The sequence below is a fragment of the Thalassophryne amazonica genome, chromosome 10 (assembly GCF_902500255.1).
Source record: "Thalassophryne amazonica chromosome 10, fThaAma1.1, whole genome shotgun sequence".
Classification (NCBI taxonomy): Eukaryota; Metazoa; Chordata; class Actinopteri; order Batrachoidiformes; family Batrachoididae; genus Thalassophryne; species Thalassophryne amazonica.
The window spans coordinates 114,304,878-114,332,129 of NC_047112.1; the positions used below are offsets into that span (position 1 = coordinate 114,304,878).

The 27,252-nt window shown below is 45.5% G+C and overlaps 1 protein-coding gene across 1 annotated transcript in view; it reads left to right on the forward strand.

Moving 5' to 3' along the window:
* Positions 1-25,790, forward strand: part of si:dkey-44g17.6 (guanine nucleotide-binding protein G(I)/G(S)/G(O) subunit gamma-12) — a 41,237-nt gene extending 15,447 nt beyond the window's left edge. The window contains exons 2-3 of the mRNA XM_034179136.1: positions 25,334-25,459; positions 25,529-25,790. Of these exons, the coding sequence (XP_034035027.1) occupies positions 25,367-25,459; positions 25,529-25,654 (219 nt within the window). The 5' untranslated portion in view covers positions 25,334-25,366 and the 3' untranslated portion in view covers positions 25,655-25,790. The remainder of the gene's footprint in view (positions 1-25,333; positions 25,460-25,528) is intronic.
* Positions 25,791-27,252: the final 1,462 nt, after the last annotated feature.

Here is a 27,252-nt window from a genome sequence, read left to right on the forward strand (position 1 = left end):
CTGCTAATCCTCCGCCCCGGCCCATGCTACGAGCATTCTGGCAGTTAGTGTGACTCGGGGGTGTTGACTCATTTAAACTAACATATTCATCCTGCTGTAACCAGGTTTCTGTATGGCAGAATAAATCAATATGTTGATCAATTATTATATCATTTACTAACAGGGACTTAGAAGAGAGAGACCTAATGTTTAATAGACCACATTTAACTGTTTTAGTCTGTGGTGCAGTTGAAGGTACTATATTTGTTGGGGAAAGTGTAGCGACATGGACCCACAACAGGGGGCGCAAATGAACGGTCAATAGATGAGCCAAAAGGTAACAATTTAATGTTGTGAATGTGCACAACGACTATACAGACAATCTCAGAATATGATAGCAGTCAATACACAAAGGTGACGTGTGGGCGGGCTTGAGGATAGAAGACGTCTGTCCTGAGAAGAGCTGGAACCACACGATTTCCGCCGCCACCGAACCTAGTGAATACTGAAGCCGCCAAGTCCCGAATTCCCAGGTGATCACCGTCCCCGACTGTCGGATCTGGTACTGCTGGTGAGGAGCACAAACAGTGAGATGTGGGTGTGTGCACACCCAGTAACAAAAACAGTCAGAAGGTGGAAAGTCACTTGCACCTCGAAAGTCACCTCCACCTCTAATCACACACTCGTGCAGCTCCTGTTAACCACTTATCTGGTTGTAGTGTGAAGCGAAGCCGTCGCTGATCACACCAAACGCCAATCCCACAGATAAGGAAACACTTACAGGAAAACAGCTGCAAAGAAGTTCAGACTATTAGTCAGTGTTTTCAGTTTAGCAGAGAATTACCTTCACAGGTAGATGATGTCTCGGCAATGAGGTGGAGATGACGTCCGGGTTTTATGGAGTAGTATGATGAAGTGTAGATGGGTGACAGCTGTCATGAGATAATGAGTGACAGCTGTCACCCCTGGCTGTGTCCGTGGCGGCAGCGCCCTCTCGTGCCTGAAGCCCGCACTTCAGGCAGGGCGCCCTCTGGTGGTGGGCCAGCAGTACCTTCTCTTCTGGCGGCCCACACAACAGGACCCCCCCCTCAACGGGCACCTCCTGGTGCCCAACCAGGTTTATCCGGGTGTCGGCGGTAGAAATTGGCCAGGAGGGTCGGGTCCAGGATAAAGCTCCTCTTCACCCAGGAGCGTTCTTCGGGTCCATACCCCTCCCAGTCCACCAAATACTGGAACCCCCGGCCCATTTGACAGACGTCCAGGAGCCGGCGCACTGTCCAAGCCGGCTCCCCGTCAATGATCCGGGCAGGAGGCGGCGCCGGACCGGGAGCACAGAGGGGTGAGGTGAGGTGTGGTTTAATCCGGGAGACATGAAAAATAGGGTGGATCCGCAGTGAAGCCGGGAGCTGGAGCTTCACTGCAGCAGGACTGAGGATTTTGACGATCTTGAATGGTCCAATGAACCTGTCCATCAGTTTGGGGGAGTCCACCTGCAAGGGAATGTCCTTGGTTGATAACCACACCTCCTGCCCGGGCTGGTATGCAGGGGCCGGGGACCGCCGGCGGTCTGCATGGGCCTTAGCCCTCGTCCGGGCCTTTAACAAGGCAGAACAGGCGGTGCGCCACACCCGACAGCACCTCCGCAGGTGGGCCTGGACCGAGGGCACACCGACCTCTCCCTCCACCACGGGAAACAATGGGGGCTGGTACCCCAGACACACCTCAAATGGGGAGAGGCCGGTGGCAGAAGACACCTGGCTGTTATGTGCATACTCGATCCAGGCCAGATGGTTACTCCAGGCCGTCGGGTGCATGGATGTCACACAGCGGAGGGTCTGTTCCAACTCTTGGTTGGCCTGTTCTGCCTGTCCATTCGTCTGTGGGTGGTACCCAGACGAGAGGCTCACGGTGGCCCCCAGTTCTCTGCAGAAACTCCTCCAGACTTGAGAGGAAAACTGGGGACCATGATCCGAGACTACGTCAGTTGGTATCCCATGCAGACGGACGACGTGGTGGACCAGGAGGTCTGCTGTCTCCTGGGCCGTTGGGAGCTTCGGGAGGGCCACGAAGTGGGCTGCCTTGGAGAATCGGTCCACTATCGTGAGGATGGTGGTGTTGCCCTGGGACAGCGGGAGGCCCGTGACGAAATCCAGGCCGATATGGGACCAGGGGCAATGAGGCACAGGAAGCGGCTGGAGAAGTCCTTGGGACCTTTTGTGGCCTGCCTTGCCCCTGGCACAGGTGGTGCAGGCCTGGATATACTCCCGGACGTCGGCCTCCATAGACGCCCACCAGAAGCGCTGCCGGACAACTGCCACGGTCCTTCGTACCCCTGGATGACAGGAGAGCTTGGAACCGTGATAGAAATCCAAGACTGCAGCTCTGGCTTCTGGTGGGACGTACATACGATTCTTCGGACCAGTTCCGGGGTCCGGGCTCCGTGCCAGGGCCTCCCGGACGGTTTTCTCCACATCCCAGGTGAGGGTGGCCATGATAGTGGACTCCGGAATGATGGTGCTCCGGTGGATCCGACAGCACAGTTTTGACTTCGTCTTTGTGTACCTGGGACAAGGCATCCGATCTCTGGTTCTTGGTCCCGGGGCGATAGGTGATCCGGAAGTCAAAACGTCCAAAGAACTGTGACCAGCGGGCTTGCCTGGGGTTCAGCCGCTTGGCGGTCCTGATATACTCCAGGTTCCGATGGTCAGTGAAAACCGTGAACGGCACAGACGCTCCCTCCAACAGGTGTCTCCACTCCTCAAGAGCCTCTTTCACCGCAAGGAGTTCTCGATTGCCGACGTCATAGTTCAATACACAAAGGTGACGTGTGGGCAGGCTTAAGGATAGAAGACGTCTGTCCTGAGAAGAGCCGGAACCACACGATTTCCGCCGCCACCGAACCAGTTGAATACTGGAGCCGCCAAGTCCCGAATTCCCAGGTGATCACCATCCCCAACTGTCGGATCTGGTACTGCTGGTGAGGAGCACAAACAGTGAGATGTGGGTGTGTGCACACCCAGTAACAAAAACAGTCAGAAGGTGGAAAGTCACCTCCACCTCTAATCACACACTCGTGCAGCTCCTGTTAACCACTTATCTGGTTGGAGTGTGAGGCGAAGCCGTCGCTGATCACACCAAACGCCAATCCCACAGATAAGGAAACACTTACAGGAAAACAGCTGCAAGGAAGTTCAGACTATTAGTCAGTGTTTTCAGTTTAGCAGAGAATTACCTTCACAGGTAGATGATATCTCGGCAGTGAGGTGGAGATGACGTCCTGGTTTTATGGAGTAGTATGATGAAGTGTAGATGGGTGACAGCTGTCATGAGATAATGAGTGACAGCTGTCACCCCCGGCTGTGTCCGTGGCGGCAGCGCCCTCTCGTGCCTGAAGCCCGCACTTCAGGCAGGGCGCCCTCTGGTGGTGGGCCAGCAGTACCTTCTCTTCTGGCGGCCCACACAACAATATTATTTTTTCTTTTTGAATTTTTATGCTTAAATAGATTTTTGCTGGTTATTGGTGGTCTGGGAGCAGGCACCGTCTCTACGGGGATGGGGTAATGAGGGGATGGCAGGGGGAGAGAAGCTGCAGAGAGGTGTGTAAGACTACAACTCTGCTTCCTGGTCCCAACCCTGGATAGTCACGGTTTGGAGGATTTAAGAAAATTGGCCAGATTTCTAGAAATGAGAGCTGCTCCATCCATAGTGGGATGGATGCCGTCTCTCCTAACAAGACCAGGTTTTCCCCAGAAGCTTTGCCAATTATCTATGAAGCCCACCTCATTTTTTGGACACCACTCAGACAGCCAGCAATTCAAGGAGAACATGCGGCTAAACATGTCACTCCCGGTCCTATTGGGGAGGGGCCCAGAGAAAACTACAGAGTCCGACATTGTTTTTGCAAAGTTACACACCGATTCAATGTTAATTTTAGTGACCTCCTATTGGCGTAACCGGGTGTCATTACTGCCGACGTGAATTACAATCTTACCAAATTTACGCTTAGCCTTAGCCAGCAGTTTCAAATTTCCTTCAATGTCTTCCTGCTCTGGCCCCCTGAAGACAATTGACTATGGTTGCTGGTGTCGCTAACTTCACATTTCTCAAAACAGAGGCGCCAATAAGTTTGATCCTCGGCGGGTGTGTCGCCGAGTGGGGAAAAATGGTTAGAAATGTGAACGGGTTGGCGGTGTACACGGGGCTTCTGTTTAGGACTACGCTTCCGCCTCACAGTCAACCAGTCGGCCTGCTTTCCCGGCTGCTCGGGATCTGCCAGAGGGAAACTAACGGCGGCTAAGCTACCTTGGTCCGCACCGACTACAGGGGCCTGGCTAGCTGTAGAATTTTCCACGGTGCGGAGCCGAGTCTCCAATTCGCCCAGCCTGGCCTCCAAAGCTACGAATAAGCTACATTTATTACAAGTACCATTACTGCTAAAGGAGGCCAAGGAATAACTAAACATTTCACACCCAGAGCAGAAAAGTGCGGGAGAGACAGGAGAAGCCGCCATGCTAAACCGGCTAAGGGCTAGTAGCTGCGCTAAGCTAGCAGATTCCTAAAAACAAACAAAGTGAATAATGTGTAAATAATTTAGAGGTGATTCAGCAGAGGGAGTGCTTTAGTTAAGGCATGTAAAGATTACACTGTGAAACAAATCATTATCTAGGTAACTAGATCAATCTAACTGCGCAGATTAAACAGCTAACAGATACAGCAAAACACCGCTGTGCTCTGGAACAGGAAGTGATACAATACCGCAGTGAGAGCCAACCACCAGTAGAGGCAAGCAAGAGCTGTCAAAAACTCCTGCTGCGGTTGTACAGGGACCGGATAGACCTTAACAAAGGACCCCGGACCCTGTACTCCCGGAGCACTCCCCACAAGGTGCCCCAAGGCACATGGTCGAACACCTTCTCCAGATCCACAAAACACATGTGGACTGGTTGGACAAACTCCCATGAACCCTCGAGCACCCGATGGAGCGTGTAGAACTGGTCCAGTGTGCCGCGACCAGGACGAAAACCACACTGCTCCTCCTGAATCCGAGGTTCGACCATCGGTCGAAATCTCCTCTCCTGTACTCTGGAATAGACCTTACCGGGGAGGCTGAGGAGTGTGATCCCCCTATAGTTGGAACACACCCTCCGGTCCCCCTTCTTAAACAGAGGGACCACCACCCCGGTCTGCCAATCCAGAGGCACTGTCCCCGATCGCCTCGCGATGTTGCAGAGGCGTGTCAGCCAAGACAGCCCCACAACATCCAGAGACTTAAGGTACTCAGGACGGATTTCATCCACCCCAGGAGCCTTGCCACCGAGGAGCTTTCTAACCACCTCGGTGACTTCGGCCTGGGTAATGGATGAGTCCGCCTCTGAGTCCCCAGTCTCTGCTTCCTCTTCAGAAGACGTGATGATGGGATTGAGGAGATCCTCGAAGTACTCCTTCCACCGCCCGACAACATCCCCAGTCAGGGTCAACAGCTCCCCACCCGCACCGTAAACAGTGCTGGTGGAGAGCTGCTTCCTCCTCCTGAGGCGTCGGACGGTTTGCCAGAATCTCTTCGAGTCTGACCGATAGTCCTCCTCCATAGCATCCCCGAACTCCTCCCATACCCGAGTTTTTGCCTCTGCGACGCATGCTTGGCCTGCCGGTACCTGTCAGCTGCCTCTGGGGTCCCACCTACCCACAAAGATAAGTAGGACTCCTTCTTCAGTTTGACAGCATCCCTTACTTCCGGTGTCCACCACCGGGTTCGGGGATTGCCGCCGTGACAGGCACCAGAGACCTTGCGACCACAGCTACGAGCAGCCGCATCAACAATGGAGGTGGAGAACATGTTCCACTTGGACTCCATGTCTCCAACCTCCCCCGGGATCTGGGAGAAGCTCTCCCGGAGGTGGGAGTTGAAGACCTTGCTGACAGACGGTTCCGCCAGTCATTCCCAGCAGACGCTCACGATATGTTTGGGCCTGCCAGGTCTGACCGGCTTCCTACCCTCCCAGCAGATCCAACTCACCACCAGGTGGTGATCAGTCGACAGCTCTGCCCCTCTCTTCACTCGAGTGTCCGAGACACGTGGCTGAAGGTCAGATGATACGACTACAAAGTCGATCATTGACCTCCGGCTCAGGGTGTCCTGGTGCCACGTGCACTTATGGACACCCTTGTGCTCGAATGTGGTGTTTGTGATGGACAAACTGTGACTAGCACAGAAGTCCAACAACTGAACACCACTCAGGTTCAGATCGGGGAGGCAGTGCTTCCCGATCACATCCCTCCCCCAGGAGAACAATGGAGTCCCCAGTCGGAGCGCTATCTAGTACCCCTCCCAGGGACTCCAGGAAGGTCGGGTACTCTGCACTGCTGCTCGGCCCGTAGGCCGAGACAACGGTGAGAGACCTGTCCCCAACCCGAAGGCGTAGGGATGCAACCCTCTCGTTCACCGGAGTGAACTCCAACACTTGGCGACTGAGCTGGGGAGCAATAAGCAATGTGACCCCAGCTCTCCGCCTCTTCCCGTGGGCGACACCAGAAAAAAGACATTTTTTCTGGCGTCCTCCTGTGGGTTCACCACCTGCAGAAGGGGTCATGGGGGTCGGGTGCAGAGAGGATTGGGTGACGGTCGAGGGCGGGTGGCCCGGCGGCCCGATCCATGCTCACAGCCCCTGGCTGTTGGAACGTGGAATGTCACCTCGCTAGGGGGGAAGGAGCCTGAGCTTGTGTGGGAGGTTGAGAGATACCGACTAGAGATAGTCGGGCTCACCTCCACGCACAGCTTGGGCTCTGGTACCTAACTCCTGGAGAGGGGCTGGACGCTTCGTATATATATATATATATATATCCATCCATCCATTTTCTTCCGCTTTATCCGGAGTCGGTTCGCGGGGGCAGCAGCTCAAGCAAAGCCGCCCAGACCTCCCGATCCACACACACCTCGCCCAGCTCCTCCGGGGGAACCCCAAGGCGTTCCCAAGCCAGCCGAGAGATGTAGTCCCTCCAACGTGTCCTGGGTCTTCCCCGGGGCCTCCTCCCAGTATGACGTGCCCGGAACACCTCTCCAGCGAGGCGTCCAGGGGGCATCCGGAAAAGATGCCCGAGCCACCTTAACTGACCGAGCTCATCTCGGCCGCTTGTACTCGCGATCTCGTTCTTTCGGTCATGAGCCAAATCTCATGACCATAGGTGAGGATCGGAACGTAGATCGATCGGTAAATCGAGAGCTTTGCCCCCCTACTCAGCTCTCTCTTCACCACGACGTCCCTCACTTGTGAACAAGACCCCGAGATACTTAAACTCCTCCACTTGAGGCAAGGACACTCCACCGACCTGAAGAGGGCAAAGCACCTTTTTCCGGTCGAGAACCATGGCCTCGGATTTGGAGGTGCTGATTTTCATCCCGGATGCTTCACACTCGGCTGCAAACCGCCCCAGTGCATGCTGAAGGTCCTGATTTGACGAAGCCAACAGAACCACATCGTCCGCAAACAGCAGACACGAGATTCTGTGGTTCCCAAACCAGACCCCCTCTACACCCTGGCTGCGCCAAGAAATTCTGTCCATAAAAATAATGAACAGAACCGGTGACAAATTTCTCTTATACTCACTCGACTGGTAAGCACTGAAAGCCGAGATAGCCATATCCCAACTTGTCCTTTAAATCAAATCAAATCAAATCAATTTTATTTATATAGCGCCAAATCACAACAAACAGTTGCCCCAAGGCGCGTTATATTGTAAGGCAAAGACATACAATAATTATGTAAAACCCCAACGGTCAAAACGACCCCCTGTGAGCAAGCACTTGGCTACAGTGGGAAGCTGTTGATGCTACAAACTCAAAACTATTATGTTCAAACTGCTTTTTTAGCAATCCTGTTAATCACTAAACTAGTATTTAGTTGTATAACCACAGTTTTTCATGATTTCTTCACATCTGTGAGGCATTAATTTTGTTGGTTTGGAACCAAGATTTTTCTTTTTTACTAGTGTGCTTGGGGTCATTATCTTGTTGAAACACCCATTTCAAGGGCATGACCTCTTCAGCATAAGGCAACATGACCTCTTCAAGTATTTTCACATATCCAAATTGATCCATGATACCTGGTATACGATATATAGGCCCAACACCATAGTAGGAGAAACATGCCCATATCATGATGCTTGCACCACCATGCTTCACTGTGAACTGTGGTTTGAATTCAGATTTGGGGGTCGTCTCACAAACTGTTTGCGGCCCTTGGACCCAAAAAGAACAATTTTACTCTCATCAATCAATCAGTTTTTTTATATAGCGCCAAATCACAACAAACAGTTGCCCCAAGGCGCTTTATATTGTAAGGCAAGGCCATACAATAATTATGTAAAACCCCAACGGTCAAAACGACCCCCTGTGAGCAAGCACTTGGCTACAGTGGGAAGGAAAAACCCCCCCTTAATAGGAAGAAACCCCCAGCAGAACCAGGCCCAGGGAGGGGCAGTCTTCTGCTGGGACTGGTTGGGGCTGAGGGAGAGAACCAGGAAAAAGACATGCTGTGGAGGGGAGCAGAGATCGATCACTAATGATTAAATGCAGAGTGGTGCATACAGAGCAAAAAGAGAAAGAAACAGTGCATCATGGGAACCCCCCCAGCAGTCTACGTCTATAGCAGCATAACTAAGGGATGGTTCAGGGTCACCTGATCCAGCCCTAACTATAAGCTTTAGCAAAAAGGAAAGTTTTAAGCCTAATCTTAAAAGTAGAGAGGGTGTCTGTCTCCCTGATCTGAATTGGGAGCTGGTTCCACAGGAGAGGAGCCTGAAAGCTGAAGGCTCTGCCTCCCATTCTACTCTTACAAACCCTAGGAACTACAAGTAAGCCTGCAGTCTGAGAGCGAAGCGCTCTATTGGGGTGATATTGTACTACGAGGTCCCTAAGATAAGATGGGACCTGATTATTCAAAACCTTATAAGTAAGAAGAAGAATTTTAAATTCTATTCTAGAATTAACAGGAAGCCAATGAAGAGAGGCCAATATGGGTGAGATATGCTCTCTCCTTCTAGTCCCCGTTAGTACTCTAGCTGCAGCATTTTGAATTAACTGAAGGCTTTTTAGGGAACTTTTAGGACAACCTGATAATAATGAATTACAATAGTCCAGCCTAGAGGAAATAAATGCATGAATTAGTTTTTCAGCATCACTCTGAGACAAGACCTTTCTAATTTTAGAGATATTGCGTAAATGCAAAAAAGCAGTCCTACATATTTGTTTAATATGCGCTTTGAATGACATATCCTGATCAAAAATGACTCCAAGATTTCTCAAAGTATTACTAGAGGTCAGGGTAATGCCATCCAGAGTAAGGATCTGGTTAGACACCATGTTTCTAAGATTTGTGGGGCCAAGTACAATAACTTCAGTTTTATCTGAGTTTAAAAGCAGGAAATTAGAGGTCATCCATGTCTTTATGTCTGTAAGACAATCCTGCAGTTTAGCTAATTGGTGTGTGTCCTCTGGCTTCATGGATAGATAAAGCTGGGTATCATCTGCGTAACAATGAAAATTTAAGCAATACCGTCTAATAATACTGCCTAAGGGAAGCATGTATAAAGTGAATAAAATTGGTCCTAGCACAGAACCTTGTGGAACTCCATAATTAACGTTAGTCTGTGAAGAAGATTCCCCATTTACATGAACAAATTGTAATCTATTAGACAAATATGATTCAAACCACCGCAGCGCAGTGCCTTTAATACCTATGGCATGCTCTAATCTCTGTAATAAAATTTTATGGTCAACAGTATCAAAAGCAGCACTGAGGTCTAACAGAACAAGCACAGAGATGAGTCCACTGTCTGAGGCCATAAGAAGATCATTTGTAACCTTCACTAATGCTGTTTCTGTACTATAATGAATTCTGAAACCTGACTGAAACTCTTCAAATAGATCATTCCTCTGCAGATGATCAGGTAGCTGTTTTACAACTACCCTTTCAAGAATTTTTGAGAGAAAAGGAAGGTTGGAGATTGGCCTATAATTAGCTACGATAGCTGGGTCAAGTGATGGCTTTTTAAGTAATGGTTTAATTACTGCCACCTTAAAAGCCTGTGGTACATAGCCAACTAACAAAGATAGATTGATCATATTTAAGATCGAAGCATTTAATAATGGTAGGGCTTCCTTGAGCAGCCTGGTAGGAATGGGGTCTAATAAACATGTTGATGGTTTGGATGAAGTAATTAATGAAAATAACTCAGACAGGACAATCGGAGAGAAAGAGTCTAACCAAATACTGGCATCACTGAAAGCAGCCAAAGATAACGATACGTCTTTGGGATGGTTATGAGTAATTTTTTCTCTAATAGTTAAAATTTTGTTAGCAAAGAAAGTCATGAAGTCATTACTAGTTAAAGTTAATGGAATACTCAGCTCAATAGAGCTCTGACTCTTTGTCAGCCTGGCTACAGTGCTGAAAAGAAACCTGGGGTTGTTCTTATTTTCTTCAATTAGTGATGAGTAGAAAGATGTCCTAGCTTTACGGAGGGCTTTTTTATAGAGCAACAGACTCTTTTTCCAGGCTAAGTGAAGATCTTCTAAATTAGTGAGACGCCATTTCCTCTCCAACTTATGGGTTATCTGCTTTAAGCTACGAGTTTGTGAGTTATACCACGGAGCCAGGCACTTCTGATTTAAAGCTCTCTTTTTCAGAGGAGCTACAGCATCCAAAGTTGTCTTCAATGAGGATGTAAAACTATATGAGATACTCTATCTCACTTACAGAGTTTAGGTAGCTACTCTGCACTGTGTTGGTATATGGCATTAGAGAACATAAAGAAGGAATCATATCCTTAAACCTAGTTACAGCGCTTTCTGAAAGACTTCTAGTGTAATGAAACTTATTCCCCACTGCTGGGTAGTCCATCAGAGTAAATGTAAATGTTATTAAGAAATGATCAGACAGAAGGGAGTTTTCAGGGAATACTGTTAAGTCTTCTATTTCCATACCATAAGTCAGAACAAGATCTAAGATATGATTAAAGTGGTGGGTGGACTCATTTACATTTTGAGCAAAGCCAATAGAGTCTAATAATAGATTAAATGCAGTGTTGAGGCTGTCATTCTCAGCATCTGTGTGGATGTTAAAATCGCCCACTATAATTATCTTATCTGAGCTAAGCACTAAGTCAGACAAAAGGTCTGAAAATTCACAGAGAAACTCACAGTAACGACCAGGTGGACGATAGATAATAACAAATAAAACTGGTTTTTGGGACTTCCAATTTGCATGGACAAGACTACGAGTCAAGCTTTCAAATGAATTAAAGCTCTGTCTGGGTTTTTGATTAATTAATAAGCTGGAATGGAAGATTGCTGCTAATCCTCCTCCTCGGCCCGTGCTACGAGCATTCTGACAGTTAGTGTGACTCGGGGGTGTTGACTCATTTAAACTAACATATTCATCCTGCGGTAACCAGGTTTCTGTAAGGCAGAATAAATCAATATGTTGATCAATTATTATATCATTTACCAACAGGGACTTAGAAGAGAGAGACCTAATGTTTAATAGACCACATTTAACTGTGAAGGTGCTATATTATTTTTTCTTTTTGAATTTTTATGCTTAAATAGATTTTTGCTGGTTATTGGTGGTCTGGGAGCAGACACCGTCTCTACGGGGATGGGGTAATGAGGGGATGGCAGGGGGAGAGAAGCTGCAGAGAGGTGTGTAAGACTACAACTCTGCTTCCTGGTCCCAACCCTGGATAGTCACGATTTGGAGGATTTAAGAAAATTGGCCAGATTTCTAGAAATGAGAGCTGCTCCATCCAAAGTGGGATGGATACCGTCTCTCCTAACAAGACCAGGTTTTCCCCAGAAGCTTTGCCAATTATCTATGAAGCCCACCTCATTTTTTGGACACCACTCAGACAGCCAGCAATTCAAGGAGAACATGCGGCTAAACATGTCACTCCCGGTCCGATTGGGGAGGGGCCCAGAGAAAACTACAGAGTCCGACATTGTTTTTGCAAAGTTACACACCGATTCAATGTTAATTTTAGTGACCTCCGATTGGCGTAACCGGGTGTCATTACTGCCGACGTGAATTACAATCTTACCAAATTTACGCTTAGCCTTAGCCAGCAGTTTCAAATTTCCTTCAATGTCGCTTGCTCTGGCCCCTGGAAGACAATTGACTATGGTTGCTGGTGTCGCTAACTTCACATTTCTCAAAACAGAGTCGCCAATAACCAGAGTTTGTTCCTCGGCGGGTGTGTCGTCGAGTGGGGAAAAACGGTTAGAAATGTGAACGGGTTGGCGGTGTACACGGGGCTTCTGTTTAGGACTATGCTTCCTCCTCACAGTCACCCAGTCAGCCTGCTTTCCCGGCTGCTCGGGATCTGCCAGAGGGGAACTAACGGCGGCTAAGCTACCTTGGTCTGCACCGACTACAGGGGCTTGGCTAGCTGTAGAATTTTCCACGGTGCGGAGCCGAGTCTCCAATTTGCCCAGCCTGGCCTCCAAAGCTATGAATAAGCTACACTTATTACAAGTACCATTACTGCTAAAGGAGGCCGAGGAATAACTAAATATTTCACACCCAGAGCAGAAAAGTGCGGGAGAGACAGGAGAAGCCGCCATGCTAAACTGGCTAAGAACTAGTAGCTGCGCTAAGCTAGCGGATTCCTAAAAACACGCAAAGTGAATAATGTGTAAATAATTTAGAGGTGATTCAACAGAGGGAGTGCTTTAGTTAAGGCACGTTTAAACAAATCGTTATCTAGTTAACTAGATCAATCTAACTGCGCAGATTAAACAGCTAACAGATACAGCAAAACACCGCTGTGCTCCGGAACAGGAAGTGATACAATACCGCAGTGAGAGCCAACCACCAGTAGAGGTCATCAGTCCACAAAATATTCCTCCATTTCTCTTTTTTCATCTTTTGATGTGTTCTTTGGTAAATTGTAACCTCTTCTGCACGTCTTTTATTTAACAGAGGGACTTTGGAATTCTTGCAAATAAATTAGCTTCACACAGGCGTCTTCTAACTGTCACAGCACTTACAGGTAACTCCAGACTGTCTTTGATCATCCTGGAGCTGATCAATGGGTGAACCTTTCCCATTCTGGTTATTCTTCTATCCATTTTGATGGTTGTTTTCTGTTTTCTTCCACGCGTCTCTGGTTTTTTGTCCATTTTAATGCATTGGAGATCATTGTAGATGAACAGCCTATAATTTTTTGCGCCTGCGTATAAGTTTTCCCCTCTCCAATCAACTTTTTAATCAAACTACACTGTTCTTCTGAACAATGTCTTGAACGTCCCATTTTCCTCAGGCTTTCAAAGAGAAAAGCATGTTCAACAGGTGCTGGCTTCATCCTTAAATAGGGGACACCTGATTCACACCTGGTTGTTCCACAAAATTGATGAACTTACTGGCTGAATGCCACACTACTATTGTTGTGAACACCCCCTTTTCTACTTTTTTTTTTACTAATAGCCCAATTTCATAGCCTTAAGAGTGTGCATATCATGAATGGGTGGTGCTGTTGGATTTGTGAGAATCTACTGAATCTACTGGTACCTTGTTTCCCATGTAACAATAAGAAATATACTCAAAACCTGGATTAATGTTTTTAGTCACATAGCACTACTATTATTCTGAACACTACTGTATATATATGAGATTTTATACACACACACACACACACACACACATATGTGTGTTTGTGTGTGTGTGTGTGTGTGTGTGTGTGTGTGTGTGTATTCCCCCAAAATTTTACACAATTGCAAAGGTTCGTAAATTGTAATTCTGTTTTGGAAAAGTTTCAGTCAGGGTTCAGATCAAGACACAGCACAGAGTCTGCACTATATTGAAAGTGCGCAATGATGTCGCCCTGTCTGTTGATGGTAAATGCCCTGTTGCTTTGGTGCTGCTTGATCTAACAGCAGCATTTGATACTGTTGATCATTCTGTTCTTTTATACCGACTTAAAAATGTTGGTATTTGTCGTACAGTGTTGAAATGGTTTGAATCATATTTATCAAACAGGAAATTTTCTGTTATGATTGGTGACCTGTCCTCCTCTTTTGCCCCTCTGTCATGTGGAGTGCCCCAGAGCTCTATTTTGGGTTCCATTTTATTTTCTCTTTACATGTTACCATTGGGGTCCATAGTAATAACAAGACACAAACTTTCATTTCACTGTTACGCAGATGACCTGCAAATCTATCTGCCAGTGTCATCAAATCGAGTGGACAACATTAAACGTCTCATGGACTGCATCAGCACATCACACCAGTCCTTTCTTCATTGCATTGGCTTCCAGTTTCTTTTAGAGTTGATTTTAAAATTTTGCTTTTTGTTTTTAAAGCCCTCAATGGCCTTGCCCCTCTGTACTTGTCCGAGCTCCTGAAGGTTCGGAGCTCGACCAGAGCTTTGAGGTCCTCAGATCAGCTCCTGCTGGACGTCCCTCGAGTGAAATATAAACAGTGGGGTGATCGGGCATTTTCAGTCGCGGGGCCCAGACTCTGGAACAAACTGCCCCCGACATGCACACCATCACTGACTTTGGCCTCTTTAAATCCAGGCTTAAAACTCATCTTTTCAGACTGGCTTTCAACACGCAGTAGCACAGTGACACTTTACCTGAATGTGTTTTCCTCTTTTAGTTGTGTGCACTTATGTATTGTTTTAATTGTCTTATACATTTTAAATTGTTTTTGTTTTATTGTGAAGCACTTTGGTCACCTTCGGTGTTGTAAAGGGCTCTATAAATAAACGTTGATTGATTGATTGGTTGAAGAAAATTTTTTTTTTTTTTTTCAAATAGAGCTGTAACTTTGTGGAACAGCCTCCCTCATCATGTGGTAAATGCTCTAAGTGTTACTTTAAACAAATATTATGATTGTTTTATGGTGTTTGAGTTTTATTGTGATTGACGATTTTATTATGGTGTTTCATGACTTTTACTGTACTATTTATGAGTTTTGTACTATTATAGTTATGAGTTTTACTATGATGCTTTTTTAAAATGACAAATTATGTGTTTTTTTAATACGTTTTATGATTATGTTTATGATTATTATTAATGATTATTGACCATGATTTTTCACCACAGTTGCTGACATTCTGCATCCTCTTATCAATAATATAAAGTTTTGTCCTGAATATGATTTAAAATCAACAATGGCTTCATTCAAGCTACACTTCGAACATACATCGAGGAGATAACTTACTGAACCCACGGCAGAAACCACAAGTAAACATGCAGAAAGCGTTCTTTACAAGAGCATCTGGTTTTATTGCTGACAGATGACAGGAAATAAATTACCCCAACTCTTGCGGCTGAGTGTTTTAAGTCTCGCAAACTCACAAACAGAACTCAACGAGATCTTGAGTTGGCATTCCAGTCTCTCTACTTCTATGAATTAACCCATCATATAACCTGAACTGTATTAAGAAATGTGTAATTGTTAAAATAATTGAATATCATGATGATGGAACTCAGCAAAATTAAATGAATTGTTACACAGCTTCAAAATGATTATTATATTGATTGGCTTATTGATATGTTTATTCTCCATGCTGGTAATTGCACATAAATGGTGAATGTGAGAAGCGTGGGTACGTGCTGCAATCTAAAGCGAGAGCGGAGATTGCAGCACACAAGCCAAGTTCTCAAACAGGTGAGTTTAGCCTCTGGCTGCTGACATCGCTTACTTTGATATTAATAATTGTATGAAGGTTATAGAATGCGTTTATTGTCATTGTACAAAATGTACAGTGACATTGGAGAGAGCTTCAGAGCTTCTCAGTTTTTTCAGTGCAAACAGATAAAGAAAGTAAAAAAAGCATAAATTGTTATAAGCATGAAATCCTACAGGACATGTACACATGTAAGACAATAATATATTTATTTTTTGACAAAAACAAAAGATCAAAGTCTCCAGGCAACACCCTTGCTCGACACATTAGCACATGCTTGACTACATCATTGTCTGAAAGCTTGACCAGAAAGATGTCCTGCCCACCAAGGCAACTGGCACAGACGACTGTTGGACAGACCATCTGATCTTCTCCATGACCCAGTTGAACATCCACCCCAAGAGGAGGTCTGGATACTGCAAAATTGTCAAAAGGTATAACAGTGCCAAGCTTGAATGTTGTGAAAGTGTAGGAACACGGACCCACAACAGGGGGCGCAAATGAACGGACAATGGAGGAATCAAATAACACTGTTTTACTGTTGTGAAAAAAGGCACAACAAATACAACCGATTACAATATGGAGATTGAGTCTAATTACAATGGTGTCGTGTGGGCAGGCTCGACAATAGGAGACGTCTGTCCAAATCGAACCGGAACCAACCCGATTTCCTCTGCCACCGAACCCCGGGAATACTGGAGCCGCCAAGTCCCGAATTCCCAGGTGGCCACTGCCTCCGCTCGTCGGATCCGGTACTGCTGGCAGGAAACAGAAACAGTCAGGTGTGGATGCGGCTGCACCCAGCAACACGGAGGGTGGAGAGTCCACCTCCACCTCTCGTTAACAACAACCAAGAAATGTAGGAAGGTGAGTACTTATCCGAACGCTGTCTGGTAGTCAGCTGTCCTACAGATAATCACAAGAACACAATTAAAGTCACACGTATGTGTAGGCTGAGTTTGTTACCTCTTTGGTAAGGCGATATCTCGGCAAATGAGGTGGAGATGCCGTCCTGCTGATATACCTCCTTATTGATTGGGATCAGCTGTCTCCAGTGATGGGTGACAGCTGTCATCCTGGCTGCTCCCGTAAGGCGGCAGCGCCCTCCAGTGCCTGGAGCCCGCACTCCAGGCAGGGCGCCCTCTAGTGGTGGTGGGCCAGCAGTACCTCCTCTTCAGCGGCCCACACAACACTTGAAGACCTAGAAACAAAAAGGAGAGTTTCAACAGTGCCTGATGAAAGGAATCCCCACAAAGTACTCCATCCTGGCTCAAGACAGCCATAACAAGAACCTGCCAAGAAACCCTCAGACACCAAAACAGGAAGCACCAGGACTGGTTTGATCAAAATGACCAGCACCTCCAATGACTCTGACCAAAATCGAAAAGCTTTCCTCAACCTCCAGAAAAATCTGACCTGACAAGAGAAAAAGTCTCAACGCAAGCAAAGCAACTCAACAAAATGAAACTTGCAATCTGAAAAATTAGTGGTGGATAAACAAGGCTGCTGAAATCCATTTTCTCACTGATGGAAATGCCACCAAAGCAGTCTATGGCCAGTCCACTCAAGGATAAACATCTCTGCGAAGCAAGGATGGCCTGAGCCTGCTGAACATGAGAGATAACATCAGTGCTCAATGGAAAGAACACTTTGAAGAGCTCTTGAGCACCAAACCAATCGTGGAGGAGGAGGAAGTTCTCATCCATTTACCAGTACAAGACATCGTTGAAGAACTCAGCCCAAACCCCAACTCTCTATGAAACTCTCATAGAGAGGCAAGGAAAAACAACAAATCACCTGCGGAAGACAACATTCCTGAAGAGGTCTCTGAAGAAGGAGGTCTCCTTCTTCAATTTCAACTGCACCAACTCATTGTCAAAATCTGGACTCAAGAAGAAGTACTCACAAACCTGAAAGCTTTAATGATTGTCCCCATCCACAAATGAAAAGGACATAAGTTTGACTGTGGAAACTGTTGTGGAATCTCCTTGCTGTCTACTACAGGCAAGATTGTTGCACAGACTACCAACAACCGTCTCAGACCACTAGCAGAAAACATTGTGCCTGAAACCCAGAGTGGCTTCTGACCATCAAGAGGGACAATACACATGATCTTCACTACCCGCCTATTGCAAGAAAAGTGTCGAAAGCAACACCAGCCGTTGTACCTCACCTTCATTGAGTTGACAAAGGCATTCAACTGTATGTCACACCCACATCTGTGGAAGATCCTGAGCAAAGCAGGCTGTCCAGAGAAATTCATCAAGATCCTGGGGCGTCTTCATGATTTCATGTCTGCCAAAGTTATGGTAAATGGCACAAAAATTGAAAATGTACAAAAGCCTTCAATGTACAACCAGGAGTGAAGCAGGGCTGTGTAATCACCCCCACACGCTTCATCATCTTCATGGCCACAGTCCTTCACCTGATCAAGGTCAAAGTGCCACCATTGTGTGCAGAATGGATGGAAAGCTCTTCAACCTGAAGTGACTGAGAGCCAAGAAGAAAATCACCACCACTTCCAATATGCCAATGGCAGCAGTGTGTCATCTTTCACTGAAGAAGTCTTCAGAAAAACCTTGATACCTTCAATGAGGCCTACACCATACTTGGTCTTCATATCAACCTGAAGAAGATACAGGTCCTGTATCAGCCTCTACCCAACATGGTCAATCCAAAGCTTCCTCATGTGAGACTGCATGGACAGGTCCTGGTGAACGTGACCCATTTTCCATACCTCGGCAGCTGAGTGTCATCAAATACAGATATGACAAGATCCAACACCAACTGAAATGTGCAGGAACTGCCTTCACCAGGCTTTGCGGCTGTGTTTTCAACAACAGAGCCCATCAACATGAGTCCAAAATCTTCATCTACAAAGCTGTTGTCATGCCAACCCTGCTGGACAGATCTGAGACCTGGATCACCTACCGTCGCCACCTGAAGACTCTCTACCCTTTGAACATCAGCATCCTGGGTGAAGCCAACCTACAGAGCATAGTGTGTGTCATCCCATCTGAGTGAAGAAAAACGGTCCAGAGAAGAGCAAAAGAGACGCTACATGGACCTTCTGAAGCACAACCTGGGGAGGTGATGGTCTAGTGGTTAAGCGATGGGCATGAGACCAGAAGATCCTCGGTTCAAACCCCAGCCTGACCAGAAAATCACTAATGGACCTTGGGAAACCTCTTTAATCCCCAAGATGCTCCCCGTGTGTAGTGAGCGTCTTGCATGGCAACACCATGACATCAGTGACAGAGTGTGATTGTGTGAATGGGTGAATGTGAGGCATCATTGTAAAGCGAGTTGAGCATCTGATGCAGATGGAAAAGCGCTATATAAATGCAGTCTGTTTACTATTTAACCTCAAGAGCTCCTCCATCAACTGGAATACCTGGGAAGAACAAGAGAGCAACGGAGCCAGCTGGTGAGCCATGATCCACAGAGGAGTGGAAGTCTTAGAAAAATACAGATGAACAACAACACAGAGGAGACGAGGATACAGAAGAAGGACAAAGAGCAACATTCTGACAGCAACCACATGCAGCATCTGTCAGAAACACTGCGTGGTGAGACTGGACCTGTTCAATAATCTCCAGGTCCTCCAACCCATCTGGGAATCGATGAAGAAATGATCTTGCTCGCTAACAAGGAGTTGCCACGACACGTGGCCATGGGCGGGTACAGCGGGACTGCTCCCCAAAACACCTCTGCAGTTCAGGCCTGGTTGCTGCTCACAGAGTTCTGCTGGTGACTAAAGTCGCTGTTGCTTGTCTGTGATTTATTTACGTACAAAGTAAAACAACTGTGACGTCCTCTGTTTGGTCATTCTGTCACGTTGTCATGGTTGTAGTTTAACATCCTAAAATTGTAGCAGTGTTTTTAATGTCATCATTCAGTTTTAGGAAACCATAACTTTAAATGTTCCTTGAAAATCTTTACATTTGTAGCAGCTACTTTGGCAGAAATGTGCTACGCATGATGACATTTAGGCCCGTCCATACGGAGACGAGTTTAGACTTACCCACAAAAGTTTTGTATCCACATTTTATCCACATGGAAGTGATTCAAACCCGAACCCGCAAACACTACTTTTTGAAAAATGTTTCATGTGCACAACCAACCAGTACGCAACGTTTCTGAAACGATGATGTCACAACTCCACATCTCTAACATCAGCCTTAATCACAGCCGCAAGATGTTACGTCTTTCTCTGTCGGACGTCTCCGATGCTACAGCTGAAGTGTGTCCATTACATCGGTATAACTGAATTTACACCATTGATTTCTGTTTACTCACTGGATGGAGGGCCGGGGCTGAGCCGCTCATTCACTGGCTGGTGTCAGAGTGCCGCCTTCTTGGTTAGCGTCTGACAAGCAGACTGAAATAGAAATCAATGTTTCAAGAAGGTTTCACCATAAATCTGCATTTTCCGTGCTGTTACATTTATTCCCACTCAGTCCCACATCTGTACAGCCACGATTTGTCAAAACAAATATAGAATACAAATGCTATTTATATAAGACTTGAATTAATTTCTTTGTCACAGTCCAGTTAGAAAATAATACCATCAGTTTGTCAAACACACAGTGTCTGCCACGACACCAGATACTAGTCTGATACTTAATTCATTTCATTAAGAAGTTAAGTTAAATAATCAAAGGTGAAAGTAACACGCTCGCATCATATTAAAGACATGAATATTAAAGACTGCTCTTAATCCACTTGTGGCGCCGCTTTATGGAACGCTTCGCCGCAAAAATATCAAATAAAATGAAACATCCACGCCAGAAAGTATTAATCTCATTTGTGTGTATTCTTATATTAGTACAATGTCAAAGCGACGGTCATGTGACCCACCTAACTGAGAGAAAAAGCATTTCCATTCTATGATTTTGTTCTTACAGAATATCTCAGGATGGAAAACCTGATGTGAAAAAGAAACCCGAGGCTAATTAAAAAGGGATAAACTGAGACTTATGAAAGTGACACTTCTAATTGAATCGCTAAACGAATGGTGAGATATTTATCACGACAAAGCATTCAGGCAGTAAAATCAAAGTCACTGCAGAAAACAGATGAAACAACAAATAAATCATTTTCTAACCTTCATTCAGTGTTGTTAGTCATTTCCCCAAATCACTTATATTACATGTACAGTAATACACACTTATGAAAGCTCACGCCACCATTCAATATGATTTATTTTTTATTTATTTAACCAGCTGATAGTCCTTTGTCAGCTTGTCACAGCACCTGAATGCTGCACAAAACAGCATTTTCAGATCACGTTAACCCAAGTTTAAGTTAGCGCATCATAGATTTCTATTTAAAGCGTGACGACACGGAATAACACTAAGCAAGATGGCAGCTGCTGGCAACAGCTCAGAGGCTGCATCCGTCATCTAGTGGATTCAATAGAAATCGATTGACATGAATCTCAGTCAGCATTCTCTTGTAGTTTAGTTGACTTATACTGTAATCCAATATGGCTCGAAGCCAAAGTTGACTTTGTATGCACATGGTCTACAGCTTTGTTACAGTTTTTTTTTTTTTTTTGGAGCATTACAGCGCCACATACAGGCCTGACATGTATGCTACAGTGTTTTCAGTGGTTTTCAGTTGTTTCGTGCATATGTAGCGGCTGCTCTCTGCGTTGTGTTGTTTTGTCTCCACCCATTCGCTCCCCTCGGGACGCGAACTCACAATCCTCGGACTCTCTAACCAGAAGGCTAAAGCCCAGGGCTCTGGCCTTGTGACCAGAGAATCCTTTTGAGCTGTTGGGAGTGAGGTTTACTAACTACATCTGCACAGCGACACCTGCTGGCCTCCGTTACACGTACACAGATATTTTTGAAACAGTTTATTTTTTTTACTATTTGAAAAAGATTACCGTATTTTCCGGACTATAAGTCGCACTTTTTTACATGTTTTGGCCGGGGGTGTGACCTATACTCCGGTGCGACTTATAAATGAAAAATATACCGGTAGGATCTCAATTAATTTACTGTAACAAAACAATTTTACGTGACAGAGTCGATCTATGTTTTAAAATGGCCACCGGAAAAGGAAATGCAATGCATCATGGGCACTGTAGTATGGCGGCCGTCCTATAAGTCACGCTGGTCGCGATAACCAGTCAGAGAACAGAACTTTGGATGCGTATTCCTCACCTCACCCACAGCGTGTGAAGCTGACAAACACGGTGCTTGCTGTTATTCCGGCTTGGCGAACAAAACAGCTTCAACCCTTGGATATCAATGTGAGCAGAGTGTTTAAGTTGACGCTGAGAGCTGCGTGGGAGCATTGGGTGAGCGACGGTGGAGGATTAGCGTCTCCACTTGAAAGGAGCTGGATCGACACCGCTGGGTGGTCATGAGCTGCGCAGGTAGGCGCTGCATGGTTCGGCTCGCAATGTGGTCCGCAAAATACAAACATATCTGTAGGTAAAATGCAGCTCACGAGAGGGCACTCGAGGTGACTGTTCCTGCGACTTCTGACTACCATAGAAAAATAAAAATTTTAACGTTACTGATAACATAACAAGACAACGGAGAAGGCCTGAAAAAATGCCACCAAAAAGAAAGTCATACTCTGCAGATTACAAGTTAAGACTGGTGAAATATGCATCCGAAAACGGTAGCCGTCACAATATTATCTGAACTTTTCATGTTAACATACCTGTATGTCCATGGGACTTATAGTCCAGTGGACCTTATTTATGGTTTATTTTTCTTTATAATGGATAAAGTGGCTGGTGCGACTTATACTCCGGTGCGACTTATAGTCCGGAAAATACGGTATTTAGGTGTAAGTTCTGTTTCCATGTGTACATGGCTTTAATCACCCTTCACTCACACTGCCTCCGGTGTTACCGTTGTGAGGTACGGATGCGGGACCCGCAGAGAATCTAAGTCATTAAAAAGATATAAACCTCTCTCAGTGGCCACACAGGTCTACAGCAGTGGTTACTGAGACCCTGCAGTGCTGTGGATTTTTCCGCAAGAAGTCTATCCTTACGGGCTGCTGGAGCGCTCTGCATCAGAACAGTAAGCGTAGTCTCTGGATCTAGTGCTGGAGTTGGCCACAGCTCCACACAGTGGATGGGGGCGGTGTGAGTGGAGCACTTACCGAGCCCGCAGACTCAGTAAATGCATGGGAGGCAGTGAGAGCGAGGCCTTAATCACTTACACCCGAGCGGGTCGGCGGTGATGGTGCAGACAGGAGTGTGTGGACAGATTAGCAGGTTGCACGGCCTTATCTTTTCCTTCACCCATGTTTCATCCTTTTCACTACATCTTGCTTCTTTGTAAAATCTTGTCCACTGCAATTATTTACCCTGCAACACATCAGAGATTATTTTTGTCACGTTCAGGTGGTTTGGTTTTTGTGTGCTCACATGTCTGTGCCCTAAATATGAGCTCTAAGCTGTTGGTGTTGAACAAATGTTGCATTCACAAATATGTCAAACATGGTGTTACTGGGAACATTTTTAACTTGGTCTTGCCATCTTACCCCCCGTTGTTGCATTGTGGTCTGATTTAATAGATACAAATGAATTTCTCTTTGAGATCTGCCACTGTGGGTCTGTGTGAACAACACTAACTGTTGCAATTGTACAACCGTAAGAACTTCACTGCGAGTGACACAATGACATTTGTATCCTGGAAGTGGGAATTATGAAACCAGAATCCGTTATTGAGGCCATAGCTTTGATGCACAGTTAGTTCCTGATTAGGTCAGTTCTTGAAAGTCTTTGTAAATTCTCTCCCTGTTGAGGTTCTTGGAAAGTTGTTCATACATTAACCAATTATTTCCGTCTTAGCTGTAGTAGTTGTTTATTTGCAGCTTTTTTTTTTTTTTTTTTTTGCTGAGGCCTGACGTTTCTCTGACGTATAAAGATACAGTGATGATGCAGCACTGTTCAGATCGTGCAGCCTATTGCACTTAGTTGTGTCTCAGTCATTTTACACAATCTGAGTTTCTTTTGGAAGATTTTGTACAGCGACTTCATCCTCATTCGACTGTGTTCCACTGGAAAAGATGGTGGGGAACTTCAGGCCCGATCTGTGGGATCTTATCCTGCAGAGATTCACCTGAAACACTTCATCACTTGTATCCTCAGTACCAAAATATCTTTTAAATGTTGTGAAAACCAGTGGAAACATGATAAAGTGATAATTGCTTCAGCATCTTAACGGCTTATGGAATGTGTTTCAGGCATAAAATGCAGGAATGTATGTACAACCCCAATTCAAATGAAGTTGGGAAGTTGTGTGAAATGTAAATAAAAACAGAATACAATGATTTGCAAATGCTCTTCAACCTATATTCAGTTGAATACACCACAAAGACAACATATTGAATGTTCAAAGAAGGAGGAAATGACATCAGCATGAGAACCATTATCTCAGTAGCCCCATTAATTTATGGATTTTTACAGGCTACTGCCAGCCCCATTTCCACCAAGTGGTTCTGGTTGGAGCTGCACCCTGTTTTCGGTGTCAGAACAGTTCATTCTCACCCGCAGAATCCTTTTGATTGCAGATGGAACACTTATATTGACAAGCACGCATGCACGGTGTCTGCAGCTTCTCCACTCGACACGGAGGCAAAACTGAGTATTTTTCACATTATTTTATTTCATTGTTTTGTGGATCATGGCATAATTTCATTGCGTGCAGAATGAGACATTATGAGGAGATGAGGGACTGCGAGTCTTTTAACTTGTAGTGCAAAGCGGTTCATTAACAGCAGAGACTCGATCTATCAGCCGCAGTAACAGATTACAGGTCAGTTTGCTGTTCAGTTATACATCTTCATGATGAAGTGGTATAGAGAGGATTTTCTTAACAAGAAGACCTGAAAGTTTAGCTACAAATTGCCAGAAGGTACATCTGAGATGTAAGCCTGGATTTGATCTGTTTTGGTGAAAGTATATTCTCTGCTCTACTCCACTATGCAGCTAAGAGTGGTGATACAAAATGCAAAATTTTCACTGTCCAGTCACAGCCACTTAACCCTATAACTTCTTCTGGGTTGTCTGAGTGTCTTGGTGACTTTCCTCACTCTTCTCCTTCTTGCACAGTCACTCAGTTTTTGAGAACTGTCTACTCCATTCAGATTTATCATAGAGTGTCATACTGTTTGTATTTCTTTGTAATTGATGTAAATAAAGTCCAAAACATATTCAGTGGCAGCTTCACCATCAGAGAGCCTCGTCCACAACCACCACAAAAGACTCCAAGCTGTCACTGATGTTAAAGGGGGCAACACACAGTATTAAGAACAGGGGTATGTAAACTTATGATCAGGTTCATTTGGGTTGTTTCTGTTGTCATTATTATTTAAAAAGAGTAAACAGTTGTTTGACAATAAATGGCTTCAACCAACCACTAACCATGAGTCAAAAAAAAAAAGGTCATATTCTCTGAACAATGGTCAAAAACCAAAAACTCCACCAGGGTACGTAAAACATTTGAGCACAACTGGACGTGAGTGTACCTGCAAAATTTTCATCCTGAAAACTTCCAACAGCTGTCAGGCTCAGACACGTTGACACATCGTCTTCTGCTCTGAAACCAGTTGTGTTTTGTGTTGATGGTAATCTGACATTGCACACCACCTTCAGCCCCACTCACGACGTTTTATTGTGTTTTTTATAATAGCACCGGCTTAAACGGAACTTTCCAGAGACGGCAATGTCATCTAAAATGCACAGTTCCAGTTTCCTCACTGTGGCCCGCCGGACTGTGCAACAGCTGAGGATGGAGGCCAGCATCGAGAGGATAAAGGTGCGTTTTTAGGAAAGCCAGTGCATCGTGTGCTGACATCAATCAGTGCATAAATCAATGTCTTCACAGGTGTCGAAGGCCTCATCAGACCTGATGCGTTACTGCAGAGAACATGCCAAGAATGACCTGCTTCTTATGGAAATTCCAGCTTCAGAAAACCCCTTCAAATACAAGAAGCCCTGCACTCTGCTGTAGAATGCAGCTGCAGTTTTATTTATTTCTTGTGTAGGAAAACGAACATTAATTGTCATCCTGATCACAGCCTGCCTTAAATTCAGTGCTCCTGCTCCCTTTAGATTTTTACACATCTTATGTGCGTTCAGAGTGCAGCAGTTTGCTTTTGATGTTGTTTTGTCTTCATAAAGCAGTTTAAAGGACAGCGGTCTGCAGCTGGGCCTCCGTCTGACTGATCCCAATACCAAGCTGATCCTACCTTTTTCTTGAGGTTCTTTATTGTGCATCTCAGTCTGTTCCTGATTCTGTGGACATGCATCACGATTAAAGCGGCTACTGCAGCGCAGGGTTGCGAGTACGTGAGCACATCTGCAGAGTGCAGAGACCACATTAGTGCCGTTTCAACTTAAATCTTCTGTCCGTCTGTGCAGTGAAGCTTAAAGGCGCCTCTCACTGTCGCTATTTTGGTCAGTGTTGGTGTTGACGTGTGCAGATAATTAAGGCACGCCTGCAGGAAACGAGGAGACACGCAGATGGATGACATCATCGTTTGAACTAATACAACTATTCTAGTCAAACATTCTACGAAACCAAAAGATGCTCTGCGGCAGCCGCTGCAGGGCCGCCCCATAGACACCTCGCCAGTCCTCCACCGTGGAATCCTCCAACGTGGCCAAAACCTTTGGGCTCTTCATTCACAAAGTCTCTGCACACAGTTACCTTCTAAAGCAGCAGCAGAGTGTGTAGATTTTCTGTAACAGTGGAGAGTGTTTGGGTTAATCCTCTCACTCCTCTATGAAACCATGAATGCTTACAACTGCCACAGTCCAGAAAAAACACATTAAAATAAGTGTAATGAGAGTTTAATGAATGTTTTTCAGTGTGCTGTGTAAGAATGTTGGGAGAATAAGTCCTTCAGTATTTTTAAAAGCCCTCACGAGTGTCAAAAAGCCTGCAGTTAGTTGAGGATATAAACTGTAAATGATCTTAGGTGGTATGTAGGGATGTGAATCATGCAACAACTCATGATTCAATTTGATTCCAATTCTTGGGGTGACAATTCGATTCAGAATCGATTTTCGATTCAAAGAGCTCTGAGAAATAGTTATATTACTTAAAAATGTTTATGTTATGTTATTAAGAAAATGCAGCTTTACAAGGTTAATCAAGTGATTCTTGTTGTGTGTTGGGGGGTTTGGCTGGATGTTTTTGTGTTGTTTTCTTTTCTTTGCTCTCCAGGTGGTATGCAAACTGGTTTTTGTCTGTGGAGAAGGTGCTGGCAGAAGAGTCCTTCACCCTCATCAGCATTATTAGCTGCACCTGTGGATGATGTTCACGTGCAAACTTAAAGACTTTCAGCTGAAGCAGATAATGAGATGGCGTTCTGCATTTAAACCATGAGTGGTTGAAGCAGAATTGCCGGGAACTCAACCTTGTGACGTTCGTTTGTGAGACGCTGAGGACCGCGCCAGGGTTTGACACATTGTGCCTGTGAAGGAGGACGGGTGAGGGACACATGCTGTCAGCACACATCAGAGGTGATTATTGTCTGAATGATCGTTAATAGTAATTTGGCATTTTGTTACGCAGTGTATTTGAACATTGATGAGAATTGTGAA